Genomic DNA, 15719 nt, shown 5'->3' with positions numbered 1-15719 from the left:
CACACACACACACACACAAACACACACACACACACACGCACACATAGACACATATGCGCAGGCGAACACACACACTTAGCATTCAATCCGTGAGAGCATGTGAAGCTTGGTCATCGACAACACAGACTTCAGCTTTAGAGAGATGGAGAATAGAGAGGTGTACTATACAGTCGAACCTGCCCCAATGGACACTTGCTTTTAAACAAATTACTTCCGTAAATGACTTTACATAGTTTTACACCACCTCTTCACAATTTAGACAGTTAAGTTTAGGATGCACGTTGCTCTGACCCTGCATGACAGGGTACATTTTGGGTCAAGCTGTACGTACAGCATTCAAACAAAAAGATGGAGATACCTGACAAAACAGATTTTGCGACATGTAAATTAACTCATGTCTTTTGCATGCAATGGCTAGAAGCCTGACCATCAAGTCAAAAGATTTCCGAATACATCCCACCAGTAATCCAGTTTCTTTCTTGACATCTTTGTCTCTTTATTTTTCCATGAGAAGGTTGTCAGTTCATCACAGCCATGACCACTCAATGTCATCGATCAGCTTTCTTTCCATTGATACTCCTCGTTGTTCTCATCCAAGTGGTCTATGCACAGGAAAACCGCTTTTCCAATGCAACATTTTACCACTGAGTGACTGGCTTCACTAGAAAATCTGCTCCAAATGTCTATGTAAAGAGTCTATAGTTCACTTTCTTATTCCTCCCTAGTCCACTCTCTGTAGTGCTATCTTGCGCTTTCAACACTATATGAGGCAACAGACAGAGCAGTCTTCTTCAGGTGAATGATGTGCCTTTCGAGTCAGGAGCAAGGCAGGGAAGGGTGCTGAGTGTAATAGAGTGTCTGCAGTCAACACAGCCTAACAGCCCCTCCTCCAGGTGTAGAAAGGTAGGCACAATATAATCTGGTGTCTGTCGCCAAGGTTTGCACTGCCTCGAGGCAATTCTCAAAGGCATGAGGTGTTACTGTTTTAGTAAGACAATTGCACCTCCATTCCAGGTTAAGAGTCATGATTCGCTCACCCTGGTGATAAAAAGGCACTAATTTTTCACCAGCTGTGAACTTTGATAGGCAACCTGCTTCTACATGTACCCACCATTTGTGGTATCACAAAAACACAAGTCCCGAGCATCACCTCAGTGTCCTTTATTGTTCCGAAATATCACAGTGGAATCTGATGTCTGATCAGTCCCTGATGTACTTCAACAAACTTCTGGTAAAGGAAAAGTCTAAGCTCAGAGTTCCATCACAAATAGCATAAATTTGCTACCCACAGGACTATGTCAAACCGTAAGCCAATGTACAGATACAAGGAAAGCAGGGAAATGTTAAAAATACATTTTAACAATATTCATTCCCAGGTTTTCTCATCTTGCAAGTACATTTTTTTATTCCGGTGGGGAAGACAGCCATATTGGGAAAGTTATCACTAACGGTGTCATGCATTCAGAAATACAGTGGATACATGAATCCAACATTTCAGATGGTCAGCTGGAGAGAGGCGAATAGTGGGCTGTACACATGTCAGGTGACCAGTTGACCTTAAAGAGCCCTCTCACAAATCAAGATGAGAAAAAATCCTTAAGTCATTCATGCAGCAGACAGCAAGAAAAAAAATGAACCCCGTTGACTTTTGCACAGTTGGGAAATGGCGCATAAAACACAACATCTTCAATCCTTCTGAAGTTAGTACAGCTGCAATTGAAAATTCGAAACCAACTCACACTGAGGTTTAAGGCTTTGAACTTTGACACTCAAGAGCCTACGGGACATGTGCACATGACTCCTGAGCTCCCATCCATCTACTGCCAGTAACACCACGCTGTGTGCTGGGGTATGTGTTTGTTGAACTGGAGGGTAAAGGCAGTCATGGTCAGGCATGTGCTCTGGTCCATAGGTTAAGAAACAAATGTTTTCATTTGCTGAAGAGTTCAGGATGGCAAACTGTCTAAAACTGCCTCTTTTCTCCTTGAACATGAGTAGCTGTCATGGGCAGGTTCGACTGTACGGGTACACTTGCCGAGAGGTGGCAGGGCCAGTAGTGGAGGAAACTAGTGGTCGCCACCAGTGGCTCCAGGCTTTATGGGATGGAGAGAAGAAGAAAAGAAAGAAGGAAAGACAACTTTATTGAACCCCAAATGGAATTGATTTTTCAAAGACATGCATGTTACAAGCAGCCACACATAATACCAACATTCACACCATATTTAAACACACAATTTCAACTTTGAGAATACTGTAGACTATTCATTACCATGCAGTGCCCTCTTGGTTTGCCTGTAAACGGATTTTGCCTATTACCACTCAAAGCACTGCTTTCTCCTCCTCCCTTAAAATTTATTGCAGAGAAGACAGTACCATCCATAAGCATAGAATAAAAGGGAGTAGCAAATGAAAATAAAAAAAAAAAAGAGTAAAAAGAGGAGGGATGGGGGACATTATCAAGTTTTGTCTCTGGCCTAAAGACATGGACTATTGAAAGCATTGGTCTATATTACCAAGCAACAGTTCTTTCCCACTACTGCAGCAAGCGATACAGAGCAAGCATTCAATAATTTTGGGTTTGTTTGTTTGTAGTTGTGTTTTTTGCAAGCAAGCAGCTTTCCTGAATCTTAATACTGGGACTCGGGAATGTTGGGAGTTGACAGTCAAGTGTGAAGGTGACAAATAAATAAAAGTAAAAAGCAAGAAGCAACCCCCCCTCCCCCTACCAAAAAAACCAACACAGCAAATGTTTCTGTTTTCTTCTGCAAACTTGAGAATAAAAACTGGCATTCACACTTTGAAGCGTGAAGTCTTTATCTGTGCTATTCAAGATTGTGCAAATGTATACAAGTCCATCAGCAACATTTATTATTCTATATTAACTATTGATGATGCTATTCATTGAGAATACAGTGTGATACAATGATGTCAAATCATCATTCATAACGCTTCGATTTTTTAACAGGGTAAAGGGAGCTCACAGCGCCAGCCTACTTTTAATTTGGAGCAAAAGCATCCGCTGTGCACCCAGAGGCATGCGTCCCTGAGCTATTCATAGTGTGATTAAAGAATATTGAATATAGTAGAATATTTCTCAGTGGCATATTTTATAACTCTTGTTGGCACCACTTATCAACCTGTCTTGTAACCACGAAGAACAAAGTATTGCTGTATTTATCCCAATGATCTTCAGATACAATATGCTATTATTTTACTACAGGCTGAGAAAAATATAAGATGAAAATTCGTTATCAGTAGAAATCACATGGCATTTAAATGGATTTGCCACACTTCTAATAGCAGTACATAACACAAAAATTGTGAATGTTGCACATAAAGTTGAATGGGCATAGCTCTATAATGCACCTGTTTTCCATAAAAGTAACTTATGAAGCAAACCTGTGTTTTGTCAAAATCAGCTGACTCCATACTATATAGTGTGGAGAGTTGTTGTCCGGCAGTGGTTTGTAGCGAGTTTATACAATAATGACCAAACTTCACAAAGAACAGACTAAGACAATAGTCACACATAAAAGACATACGAGGAAAAGACCACTAAGATTTTTACCAAACTAAACTACACAAAGAACGCAAAGAGCCCCCCCAAAAAAAAACCCAACCCCAACCCCACCTGGAAATGAATGAAAAGAGGGAGAAACCTAGGCAGGCACTTAGTGGTCAGCATCACCCACCTGCAGTTTGTTGTAGAGCTCTAGGTTGATAGCCTTGATGTCATCCAGCTGTTTGCGCAGCCCGATGACCGTGTCCTGCTTTTCGTGGATGTCCTTCTCCAGCAGCCGCAGCGCCATCTCCATCTCTGTCTTCATGCCGATCTGCAGCTCAAGCTCCTTCTCTACATCCTAGTAGACATATAATAACAACAGAACCTCTTAGTTTTTTAAGTTTTAGTACAGTTTTTACGACACTCTCCATTGCAAAAGGTCATTTGAGCGCCAAGGAGTGGATGTCAACAGAGAAGTCCATACAGGAAATCAGGCTTACTCTGCTCCCCTCTTTAGCTTCAACAGCACAAAGTCTGCTTCGACTATTAAGGCACCCCTGAAATAGCAGATCACAAAAGAGGGACAAACATACAAAAGAAGTAGAGGAAATATGACGATAGTAAGGAATAGGAAAGAAAAAGCAGCAGTTCCTCGTATGCAGTTCAGGCACAGAAATGAGCATAACATTGATGAATCAGCCCATCTACAATTCTACTGAGCATAAGGACATGTTAATGTCCCCCCTTTGCGAATGGCCTAAAGACACTTCAGTCAGTATCACCGCCCCGGGGGGTAGCAGAACCTCTAATACTTTAAAACTTTTTCGCAACATCCTAGTAAACACAAAAACAACAGGAACTTAAGCTCCTTCTCTACACCCCAGCAGACACACAAAACAACAGAGCCTATAATGTGAGCATCACCATCATACATACAATTTTACAAGTGTGTCACTAGTCAAGTAATGCTGTAATCAAGAAAGAAGCCCGCAAGCTGTGCACAGCCACAAGTGGAAGTGGAGCTTTTTAATGTTCAAAGTGTGGCAAACTTTTCTCTGCCAGAATCGGTCTCATCGGCCATAGCAGAAGCGACAAGTCATCGTAACCTTTAGGGGTGGGGGGAGCGGCACCCTGAAAGTCCCGATTCGGCTCAAAACTAAGGATTTACGGTTGTAGGCATTTTTAGCTTCTTCAGCCCCTCTTACAACTATTTCATTGCATAAGAACCCCTAAAAGCCTTATTTCTTCCCATACCGGGCATGTTTGTTTTAACCATTTCCTCATAAAGTCAGTCTTTTTTTTTTTTATTGCCCGTTTTCTCGAAATGTGGGTTTTTTAAAATATACTTTTTTCATAACTCCACTATTTTTCATCCAATCTTCATTAAATTTTCACAGAATTAAGAAAAGATGCAATACTAAAACTTTGAGTTTTTTGTTGGTGGTGTCTGGAGTGTAGATTTTCACAGACTTTTTGTAAACAGGAATACTACCTCACGAAACAAATCATTAAAAATTTTCTTGTACGTGCAGGAAAAATTCATCACCCGGACTTGTAGATCTATTGTTTGCCAAGATGCATGCAAAAAATAAACAATTTATTTCCGTGAAAAATAAGTTTTGTATTAATTATATAAGAAATGTCACAAAAATCCAATCAGGTTGCTGTAACCATGGAAACAATTTTTTGTTCTCAAATTAGAATGCAGATTTTAAGACTCCTTACTATGTTTGTTATATATGTGAAATTTGATAACATTTGATCCACTAAATAAGCGAGATAGCTTTTAGCTGCCGCTGCCCCCCCCCCCCCCCCCAATCTTAATTCTTTTAATTTTTTTTTATTTCCCTGGAGATATATTCTCCTCTGCAGGTGTATTGGGTATCATCAGACATTGACTCACAAGCTATTATTATCATTATTATCTGTCAGGTACCGATCCTACCTGAATCAATGGAAATCAAACCTGACACAGAAACTTTCATGGCTCAAATCTATTACCATATAATGAATAGACACTTGGGACTAAAACCATAAACAAGGAATTTAAAAAAAATGAATATAGGTGACATACACAACATCAAGAAAGCAGTTAACACTAGCATACATGGATACAGTCTAGATCTTTATTTAGACTGGTGTAATGGTTAAGGCTCTGGAGAAAGAGATGAGAGAGAGAGAGAGAGAGAGAGAGAGAGAGAGAGAGAGAGAGAGAGAGAGAGAGAGAGAGAGCAAGTGAGAGAGAGCAAGTGAGAGAGAGCAAGAGAGAGAGAGAGAGAGAGAGAGAGAGAGAGAGAGAGAGAGAGAGAGAGAGAGAGAGAGAGAGAGAGAGAGAGAGAGAGAGAGAGAGAGAGAGAGAGAGAGAGAGAGCAAATTAAAAACACACCTACTTGTACAGACAAGAGAAATGTAAATCCCCATTGACATACACCACAAATTAGACTTAATAATCAAGACAATGCAGCTTTTATCTGTGTCACCAAATATTTCCTCAGTTAAATAGATTACAAGTATTACATTACACTGTAATTGTTAAAACACTGTCTCTTTCACACGCCTAACACAAACAGATACCCTGTTCAAGAAATCTAAAGCTTTCACTTCACACTGATAAAGGCACAATTAACTTTTGACATTTCTCATATTTACACCTATATACTTTGATGAACAAATATATCATTATCATCTGTGGGAGCTTCTAAGGTTGTTTTTTTTTTTCCTGCACACTGCAAGTCTTTGCATGGTTGGGGAGAATTACAAGACAAAACTCTCAAATCTATAACTTTGACTTGAACTAATTCTCATTTTCATGACTGCTCTAGAAATATTTTGGATGACATGACACTTTTACACATTAGTAACAATATATCTGGAACTTGGAATGATGGCGAAATGTATAGATAGCCTAAAGCGTTATTTAAAAAATTACAGTTGATATCAATCTGTAGCCTACTAGGTTGGCAACGTGACATATGTGTATTATAATACTAATACTTTTGCATTGCCAATCCATTAAATTACAATAACTGGGAGAAAAAATAGAAAAAACAACAACTTTGTTATACCCACGGAAACAACATATCTGAGATAAAAACACCTCACTCACAAGTCTGAGCTTTGTTTCATCTTCCAGCTGCTTCTTTACGTCTGCATACATTGTGTCCAGCCCAGCTCTTGAAGTAATGTACGTGGCTCTCTCTGCGTCAATATCTTGCTTGGCCGCCTAAGAACAGACAATAATGATGAAGAAGTTTTCTACATGATCTACATATTCACATTATCAACCTGCTAATCTTTGTCAGTTTTACAATACTCTGTCAGCAATACTCTGATTGGAAAATATAACCTTTTTGGAGTCAGGATATTGGAGCAAGATGCCATAAAAATACAAATAACAAAAAAGGTAAAAGTAACTGATCTGCACCCAAAAAAAAATGAACATCATGTGGCCAAATACTCTATTTTACTAACTGACCTACAGTCGAACCTGCCTTAACGGAAACCTGTGTAAAACGGAAACCTGTCTTTACGGAATCTCCCCCACCCCCTTTGATATATTTCTCTTTAATTACCAGTATAAAACGGAAACCTGTCCAACGCGGAAACGGAAAGAAAAATCCCCTCCCTTCCGAGGGTTTCACCTGTCTTAGACGGAAAATGCTTTGCCCGCTCAGCCCTGATTTGAAACAAAACTCGCAAGTTTGGTTCCGCCGGCTCTAAACTTAACGCCATGGCCATGTCGCCGGGCAAGGAAGGGGAGTAGGGGTGAAATGGGGGTAGAAGTTACCCCATCATGTGAGCCCTGAGCAATACAGATGGTCGGTGTAGTGTGGGTGTGATATCTCACGACTGCCCCTGAGAGTGCTTGAGTGGCGAACCACTACGGAAATTTTCCTGGGTAACCAGAAGCCAGAGGTGTAAAATTAGATTGACCAATGCCTGCCGCCCTGATCGTACGGCCAGCCGAGAAAAGAGTTCCTCAAATCGTTGTTACAATGATGGCAGTGAGGGGTGGCATTGGTGGGTGGGACTAAGGGTGGAAGCCAAGGAGATGTTCAAACGTTTCTGTTTTTAATAGGTCAAACAGTGGTCCTATGAAAGGCAAGCACTGGTGGTAATTGGATACGTAAGACTGACGCATGTCACTATCAGACAGGATAGCAGTTTAGAGGTGTGAAGTTTTGACCACTGCTTGCCGATCGGACAAGCGATCCTTGATCCCACCGGCTGGGCCTTTGAACCCCCCCACCCCCCAACCTCTACCTCCCCCTTAAATTCCCCTGTCTAAGATGGAATTTTTTTCCCGCTCCCTTGCGATTCCGTCTTACACAGGTTCGACTGTATTTCAAATTAAATGCTTTATCATCCCAGAAGCAATCTACACACACCACAAAATTACAGAATTAGTAGAGTACTAATTTTGGCTCTTCTATTACAAGCAGAAGACTTCAGTTCAGTTCCCAAGTAGGAAAGGAATTCATCGAATATCTCAGTCTGCCCATTGATATGTTGCATTCCACTCAGCCTGGTTTGGCCCTGATAGGCAGTGTTGAAGCAATCCACCCCCAAATTTACTAAACTGCCTTGATGGGGGCATAAACATTTGCTATTACAAGCTATTCATCACACCCTCTTGTGTTCTCATCTATAAATTGTCGGCTTTGAAATTAAGACACTTTACTATGCTAGAGGCCATAAATGTACAGATGAATTGACCAAAATGGCCAGCCATTGTCAAAGAGAAAAGAGGTTGTCTTAGACAGGTGTACATTTTGGAAGGTTGGATAGTGTCAGTATAATATAGAAAATCATACAAGGGGGGGGGAAGAGGGAAGTGGTTGTTTGCAGATGATTGTCTTGAATAGGTGGCCCCAGATGTTGTTTTTTCTTTTACCGCAGGGAGGCATGCCTGCCCCCCCCCCCCAACCACCCCCGGATTAGTCCCACAGAGTGGAAAATTACTATGCAATTAGGCGTAGATAGCAGGTTCGAGTGCACACCACCAATGTCCAGCTCCAGCCATACCTCCATCTGTTTCTGGTATCCCGTGGTGACGTTCTCCTTCTCACTGGAGAGCTCGTCCACCTCGGCCTGCAGCGTGAGGATGCTGTTCTTGGAGATGGCCAGGTCCTCCTTCATCAGGCAGTTGTCTGCCTGGACCTGCTCCAGCTTCTGCTGTAAGTTGGCCACTGTGGCGCTGAGGACAGACAGACAGACATACTCTCATTTATTTGCTTGATCCTTTCATAGATACACACCACAAGATTACAGAATTTAGAGTACTGATTCAGATCTTCCCTATTGCATGCAAAAGACTTTAGTTCGATTTCCAAGTGGGAAAGCAATTTATTGGGTATCTTTGTATGTGATTTTTAGGACTTTGCCACTGTCATTGTTCATCCAGCAGCCCTGTATCCTTAAGCCTGTCCCCTTTCACCTGGAATCTTTCGCCTGCATCCTTTCATCTGTACCCTTTGACCCAGTACAGAAAACAAGGGCCTTTAGAGACATTTTGCATTCACTCTTTACTGCAATTTACGACTGCAGTTTTTACTGAAAATTTCGTTTTTCTGGATGCACATTTTAGCTAAATGCTATTCTCAAGTGTTATATTCACTGTGACAACATTGTTTTAAGAACTTCTTGATAACTGATATACCAAGAACTATGACAGTATTTACTTACTTCAAATGTCTATTTAATTCCTCAAGGTAGTTTTTCTGATCGAGAATTGTAGCCATTTTGGAGTTTCCTTCACCACTGTCGATGAAAAATTAGTAATAAGATGAAATAAAAAGCAGCGTTTTCATGAATAATGTATTCATCATGTAATGATAAAACAGGCACATACATAAAAATCAGCTGCGTTGCAGGTGGAAGAATCAGCAGTCAATTACCCCTGAGATATAATGGTGAAATACAGAGAAGAAGAAAAGATCATGTAATAAGATATTAGAAATTTGTGGGACTATAAGAAAGGTGACAGAGTGCAGATCAAAACTGAATGTCTTTTAAACCTATTTATTTAGGCTTAAAGATTTTAAAGTAGCCATAAGGTACTCTGTTGTTTCAGTGCAATAGAAATAGAAGCTTATGGAAAAGATAACTATCATTTAGAAATAGGGAAAAGCACAACAGTATTGATACTGGAAACAATTATAACTTTCCATCCTCACGCCCGACGCCCCCCACCCCTCTCTTTTGGAACACACACAAGCCAAACATTAAATAAACATATTTATCAGCATGTAAAGAAAAAGACCAACAACAGACAGAAAAACAAGATTCTCATCAATAATTAAAAGGCATGAAACCAAAACATAATAATATAATCAAAACTCGCCTGAAGCCCCCCTCAAGTTAAAAAAAAAACAGGCAAAAAACAAAACTTTCCATGATGGTAAGAGTGAAACTAGGACTGAAACAAAATAAAGCCTGCTGAAAAAATTCCAACACATTTTTGTCTAATACTTACTTATCATCATCTGTAGAATCACTGTATTTGCCATCTTTCATATAAAGGCTGAAGTCAATAACTCCCATCTGCAAGATCAAACAGAAGCGTAATAAAGTCAATGAGCCTTTTTTCTCTTTACCACCTGGCATTCTCTTCTACCCTTGACCTCTCTCTCTTGCTTCACTTCATAAGCCTTCTATAATGCACAGGAGAAAATAAAGCAACCTAACCATGAAAAAACATTAAACAACAAAAGAATCCACTCAGAAACTGGGCAAGATTTCTTGTTATTAAATTTTTTTCTATTTTGAGGTATCATTTTCCTCCAAACTCACACCAAAACAATCTACTCACCTTTATCTGTGATATTACATCTATGTTTTTAGCTTTGAATACGAAAGATATAATTTATGTTGCTGAAAAAAAAAAAAAATTTGACTTAGTATATCCATATCCTTCTGGGATGTGGTATTCTTTACAACTTGGCAAGGTCTGGACAGGCAGAGTAAAAGTAGCTAACTCCCTAAATGGCCCAATGTATACAGTGTCATACATTGACGATCAATCGCTCACCGGCTGGTCCAAGTCTTCTCCCTTGATACACATGTTGCAGTCGAGAACATTGAGCCCCACCAGGAGACCAGCTATCACAACACCCTCTTCCTCCAACATGAAAGCCCCAGGTTCATAGAAATCTCTGGGGAAAAACAAAACATGCACACATATGCACTTGTTCAAATTAGAGAGATATATATATATATATATATATATATATATATATATATATATATATATATATATATATATATATATATATATATATAATGCCTATCTCATTTAAAATATCTTAAGCCTCAAAGTCAAGAGGAAAAAGTCTTAAACTTGAAACATACTCTACGACAAGAAACTGCACTTTTTGGTGTATTAAGAAATACAAAAGAGATGAAAATGAAAGAAAGAAGAAGTACTTAGCTCGGCAGGGTATACATTAGACAGTTTTTGTTGTGCTTTCCTGAATCTAAACCTGTTTTATACTAGGGACATAATCTGGGAAAAATACGGGAAACACATGGTTGCTCCCCTTCAACTGTAAGAGGAGCGAACTCACACAGAAGGACTACAAGAGAAGAAGCATCCTTCAACAACCCTCCTCTACACATGTCCAAGTCATGTAATTCTCAGTTACAGTCTGGAGGAAAAATCCCACCTCAAGGAATTCTTTTTTTCTCTTTACTCGTACTTCATTAATCTCCATCTGACCTTTAACCCCCAGACTTTTTACTCTTCTTGTCCCCAAACACTTTCAGAGAAATAAAAAGGAATCTGCGGTGTAATATTAAGGCCATTGGCCCTGCACACAAAGTACATGAGTTTTACTTGTGCAAGGAAAACTCTTCACTGAATATCTCCAAATTTCTGCTCACATCGCATATCTAAAATTAGTAAAACTGTGTAGACAGGGAGGTGGGGGGGGGGGGGGTATTTAACATTTACAGCTTTTTTAAAACAGACATAAACATTGTTATAATTTCCTTAGATGCCAAATGACAGACAGACAGCACTCAGAGCCGGCTTTAACTGTAAAACTGTAAACTCACTGTAGCAGTCTGTCTTTTTGTTCAATCATCAGCTTGAAATAGTCAGCCAAAGATTTTTGCATGAGGGCCAGTCTCAACCACGCTCTGGCCCGACCTAATGGAGTTCTGAAAATTTTTTTAAAAAGGAAATGACAATCACACTAGTCCTCATGAGGAATTCCAAAAAAACAAAAAGACAAGGCTACAAATGTACATTACAAGTCATATCAGCAATACTAGTTCAGTTTTAGACAGTCGAAAAGAGTAAAACTTTGCTTTCCATAGCTTAGCACCTTTATTCTGTGAGGGATAGTAAAGACCAGGCAAAACATTTAAGAGAGAATACAATATAGACACTATGAAGCCTTCCAAATTTTTACTTTTTCAGACATTGTGATTCAAAACTAACAAATTCACCCACTGTATTGCGTTTCCTGGTTCAAAATGACCACCTTTATTTAAAACCAACATTAAGTCTGTAGATTGTATGGTGGTCCCAGTTCGTGACTGAAATAATCTGTTCTTGTGGAATTTATTGGGATCATATGTCTAGAAAAAATTATGCAATATTTGTTGCCAATGCTTTCGAGCAGTTATTTGGAAAATGTATTTTGCCCATGGATTATTTCCAGAGACCAATTTTAAGTCTCCTCATTCACAATACTTGACTTTGTTTTGTTGTTGTTGATTCATATTCATTTTCAATTTGACCGTTGGGGCCTCTCCAAAGAAAATTTTATTGTGGGGAAAAGCATGAATTCATAACAAAAGCTGCTAGATCAATATGACTGTGACATTTAAGTAAAAATTGAAAAAAAAATATCATGCATGTGGAGACTTTTTGTTCCTAATAAAAATCAATGATTTCAACTTTTCTCTACAAGGACAAGTCACTGGCTACTGAGGCCAGAAAGTGGGTGGCAGGTGGGTGCTCTGGTGTGGTTGCTCCTTCTTTCCTATCAAACATCTGTCGTGCTTATGTCCCCTTTTTCTCTTTTGTGTTTGTTACTCTCTTGTAACACCTCTAATCTTCGGCACTCATATGACTTTATTGTGTGTTGAAAGAGCCGTAAAACTCTTACTAAAAACTAAAGCATTCAGAACAGAAGGGCAAAACATGCACGTGGATGATGACGATTCTTGAGCTTACACAACACTGACGATGCTACACACCTGATGTTTGGCATTTCCCTCACACTGGTGGTAATCTCGGCGGCCTCAGGAGCTATCTTCTCCACAGTCTCCAGCACCCACCAGAACTCCTTCTTGGAACTCAGGATACCTTTCTTGGCTGCTCAGACACAACAGAAAGAGCATATTATTTTGATTTTTGTCCCAAACTCCTGGTTGAGTGCAGATCAGAGAAGAGGAAATCACATATTATAAAGGCAGGAGATCTAAATAAATATTGAATTCAGAATCTGGAAAAAAGGAATGATGCCATTAACAAATGTCAGACTTTCAATTCTAAAAAATGATTTTCAATGGGAATAAATGTACATATTTTTTTCATCATGCACGTATCAAAAGAACCAATAAGATTGCAGTGCACGCAGCAACTGGTTTTAGAGACCTCATCAAAGGTAAAGATATATGGAGAGAGAGAGAGAGACAGAGAGAGAAAGAGAGAGAGAGAGAGAAAGAGAGAGAGAGAGAGGGATGAAGAGAGAGGGATGAAGAGAGAGGGATGAAGAGAGAGGGATGACGAGAGTGGTCTACCCATTGCGTGGTAAAGAGATATGTAAGAAAAATTTTAAGTTTAGAAAGTAAGCATTAAATGCGTATGGTACAAGACAAGTTCAATAAAATGTACTGGTTATTGTATTGTTATTAAATATGCCAGCATTGGGTTTGTGATGTGGAGAAAAAAGTGAGAAATACAGCAGAGAAACCTTCCTCATTCAGGGACATTTCAGAAAATTGAGAAAATTGTGGTATAGCCCCAGATGCAAACTAGTTTAAGAGTTTAATATGGGTAAGCCATCATTTACAAGGTTTTCAAGCTAAAACTGGTGTAGGGCCATCAATTTCTGATCCACAAATACTTCAGACACTTTCTTAAAATGGTGACTAGAAATGTGTCTGCCTACAGTAGAATAAATAGTCCACAGAGACATATTAAAGGTATGTTTTAAACCCTGCTCTTCAAGCACCAGTTAATATTACAGCACACATTATTCTGCTTGTTTGAAGTTAACCAACAAATCTAACAATGACTTAAAAATAATGACAAGCTAGTCAGTGCTCTTATCAAGATCTATAAACTGATCAAAATCCTCCTTATCACAATGTGGGCTAAAATATGACTGCATTTGCAAGGATTAGACCTAGAGTTGCAAATATTGTGCACAAAAGTTCTAGCAATAATGTATTGTGCAATTGCAATGAAAAAAATCCAAAGCCATACTGCACCCTCCCATCTGGTGGGTGACAGTTCACGACTAGTCAACATCATGATATTCTCTTCTCACCTGGAGCAGACTGGGATAAAAGAAACAATGGAAAGAAGTGGAGGAAAACAACCCCAAAAAGTATCCAGGAATACTATCCTGCACTGCTTCTGGCAGAAACCTCTCGAAACTGAACACTCTCTATAAAGCCCCCAGGCAGTAGGAACATTTCCACATGCTGCATGGGTGTGAATTATGACATCACTTGACAGTGAAGAGAGACAAATGGGAGATAATTGCCTCATTTACATATTATTATTTACAGCCCTGGTACCAGTGAAGATTTTCCAAGTATATACGACCGGGACTTATGTCTTATGTGCAACATAGACGTACGTTTGAGGCCGTGTCTCAAGACATGCTCCAGCACGATAAAGAACTGCTGCAGGGGAATGTAGTCGTCGTCCAACATGCGGCCATGGGCAAGGGAGGAGTCGATGAGTTCTTTGATCAGCAGTTTGGACACATTCATCAGGTTGGCTCGCTCAATCGTCTTTGGGTCTCGTCCTGTGGGTAAAATCAACATTTTTAAAAGTACATTGCAAAACGACACGAGACAATTGTGAAAGAGGTGCTTGAAGAAAAGATATGGGAGAGTAGAGCCAGAGGAAGGCAAAGAATAACATGGACGGACAACAAAAGAACATAAACTAGCCTGGATATGGCAGAATATGGAACGGCAGCTTGCGACCATGAAAGATTGAGGGTCATTATACGTCAACCTCTGAGTCAGAGATGACACCTCCAGGTATCCAGGTATTGTAAAACAAGTGAAACTTTGTGCCCACACCAGCTTGCTCTTGAGGGTCCCTGTGCCTGTTCTATGTTCATAAGGGTTTGGTTTGGTATGGTTTGGTAAGAATCTTTACAGAGTTTAATGTTCTACAGCTTTGAAGGCTTTGCTAGGACTGGATTTCTGGGGGTATTTTTTTTTCACTACATTTCACCTTCAGTTGACAGACCACCATGATCGAGAACTCATTAGAAGACTAGAAGATGAAGAGACAAATTGCCACCATACGTCAAAGTGATTATGGCATTTTAGATTTGCAACCCCTGATAGTTGAGCACTAAACTATTTATACCCCGTGGCAATCTTGGAGTACGATCACATGTAGAAAAAAAAATTACATATTTCCAAATATATGACATGTTTGTTTTTGTTTTAGTAAAGAAAAGCACAATAAACACAAATATGGTCATTTAGTGCTTGGAAAAACTTAGTAAGACAGACAAAAACAACAGAGGGAAAGTAAGGAAAAGGAATTAGAATCTACCAGAGGCACCCTCCAACCACTCGCAAATATATCACTGAAGTACCACACTCTAACAATACTCAAACAATCATCAGGTAAGTTTGCTCGCCTAAAGATCTCATCCTGTGTGAAAAAACAGAACATTTCCATCCAATTACATTGCCAATTGGCAAAACAAAAACATTTAATGGCTCAGAGGATCTTAGGGACCTTTCCCTGTGTGGAGATATTAAATATATTTCTAAAAGCAATTGGTAATTGAGTTTGATCTTTCTTTGACTCCATTTTAGTAAATTTTCCAAGGAGTATTTAGAAACTCTACTCTACCCACTGCAGTACCTTCTCTTCCATTTATACACCTCAAGCTCTCTTGCGTAGTGGTTGCATTTTCCCCCGTTTCTTCCATTCATGTCTTATGTCTTCAGTTCAGCTTTCTTTAAAGCTGACTTGTCCACGAAACAATCAGTATAGCACCCC

General features: G+C 39.5%; 1 protein-coding gene across 13 annotated transcripts in view; it reads right to left on the bottom strand.

The window, feature by feature from the left end:
* The window catches only part of LOC101861716 (RUN and FYVE domain-containing protein 2), a 128288-nt gene that overhangs the window by 85002 nt on the left and 27567 nt on the right, over positions 1–15719 (bottom strand). For 12 of the 13 annotated variants that reach the window (XM_005092497.3, XM_035968246.1, XM_013079302.2 and 9 more), the window contains 9 exons: positions 14323–14493; positions 12710–12827; positions 11558–11662; positions 10533–10656; positions 9978–10045; positions 9188–9262; positions 8528–8699; positions 6609–6725; positions 3693–3860 (listed from right to left, as the gene is read on the bottom strand). In XM_005092497.3, the coding sequence (XP_005092554.1) occupies positions 3693–3860; positions 6609–6725; positions 8528–8699; positions 9188–9262; positions 9978–10045; positions 10533–10656; positions 11558–11662; positions 12710–12827; positions 14323–14493 (1118 nt within the window). Of the gene's footprint in view, positions 1–3692; positions 3861–6608; positions 6726–8527; positions 8700–9187; positions 9263–9977; positions 10046–10532; positions 10657–11557; positions 11663–12709; positions 12828–14322; positions 14494–15581; positions 15664–15719 lie in introns of those variants that run through there. The other variant, XM_035968247.1, reaches the window with a different exon arrangement.

Source organism: Aplysia californica, unplaced genomic scaffold, assembly GCF_000002075.1.
Source record: "Aplysia californica isolate F4 #8 unplaced genomic scaffold, AplCal3.0 scaffold00047, whole genome shotgun sequence".
Taxonomy (NCBI): domain Eukaryota; kingdom Metazoa; phylum Mollusca; class Gastropoda; order Aplysiida; family Aplysiidae; genus Aplysia; species Aplysia californica.
The sequence above is the reverse complement of the archived record's forward strand: the minus strand, read 5'-3'. Positions and strand labels throughout refer to the sequence as shown.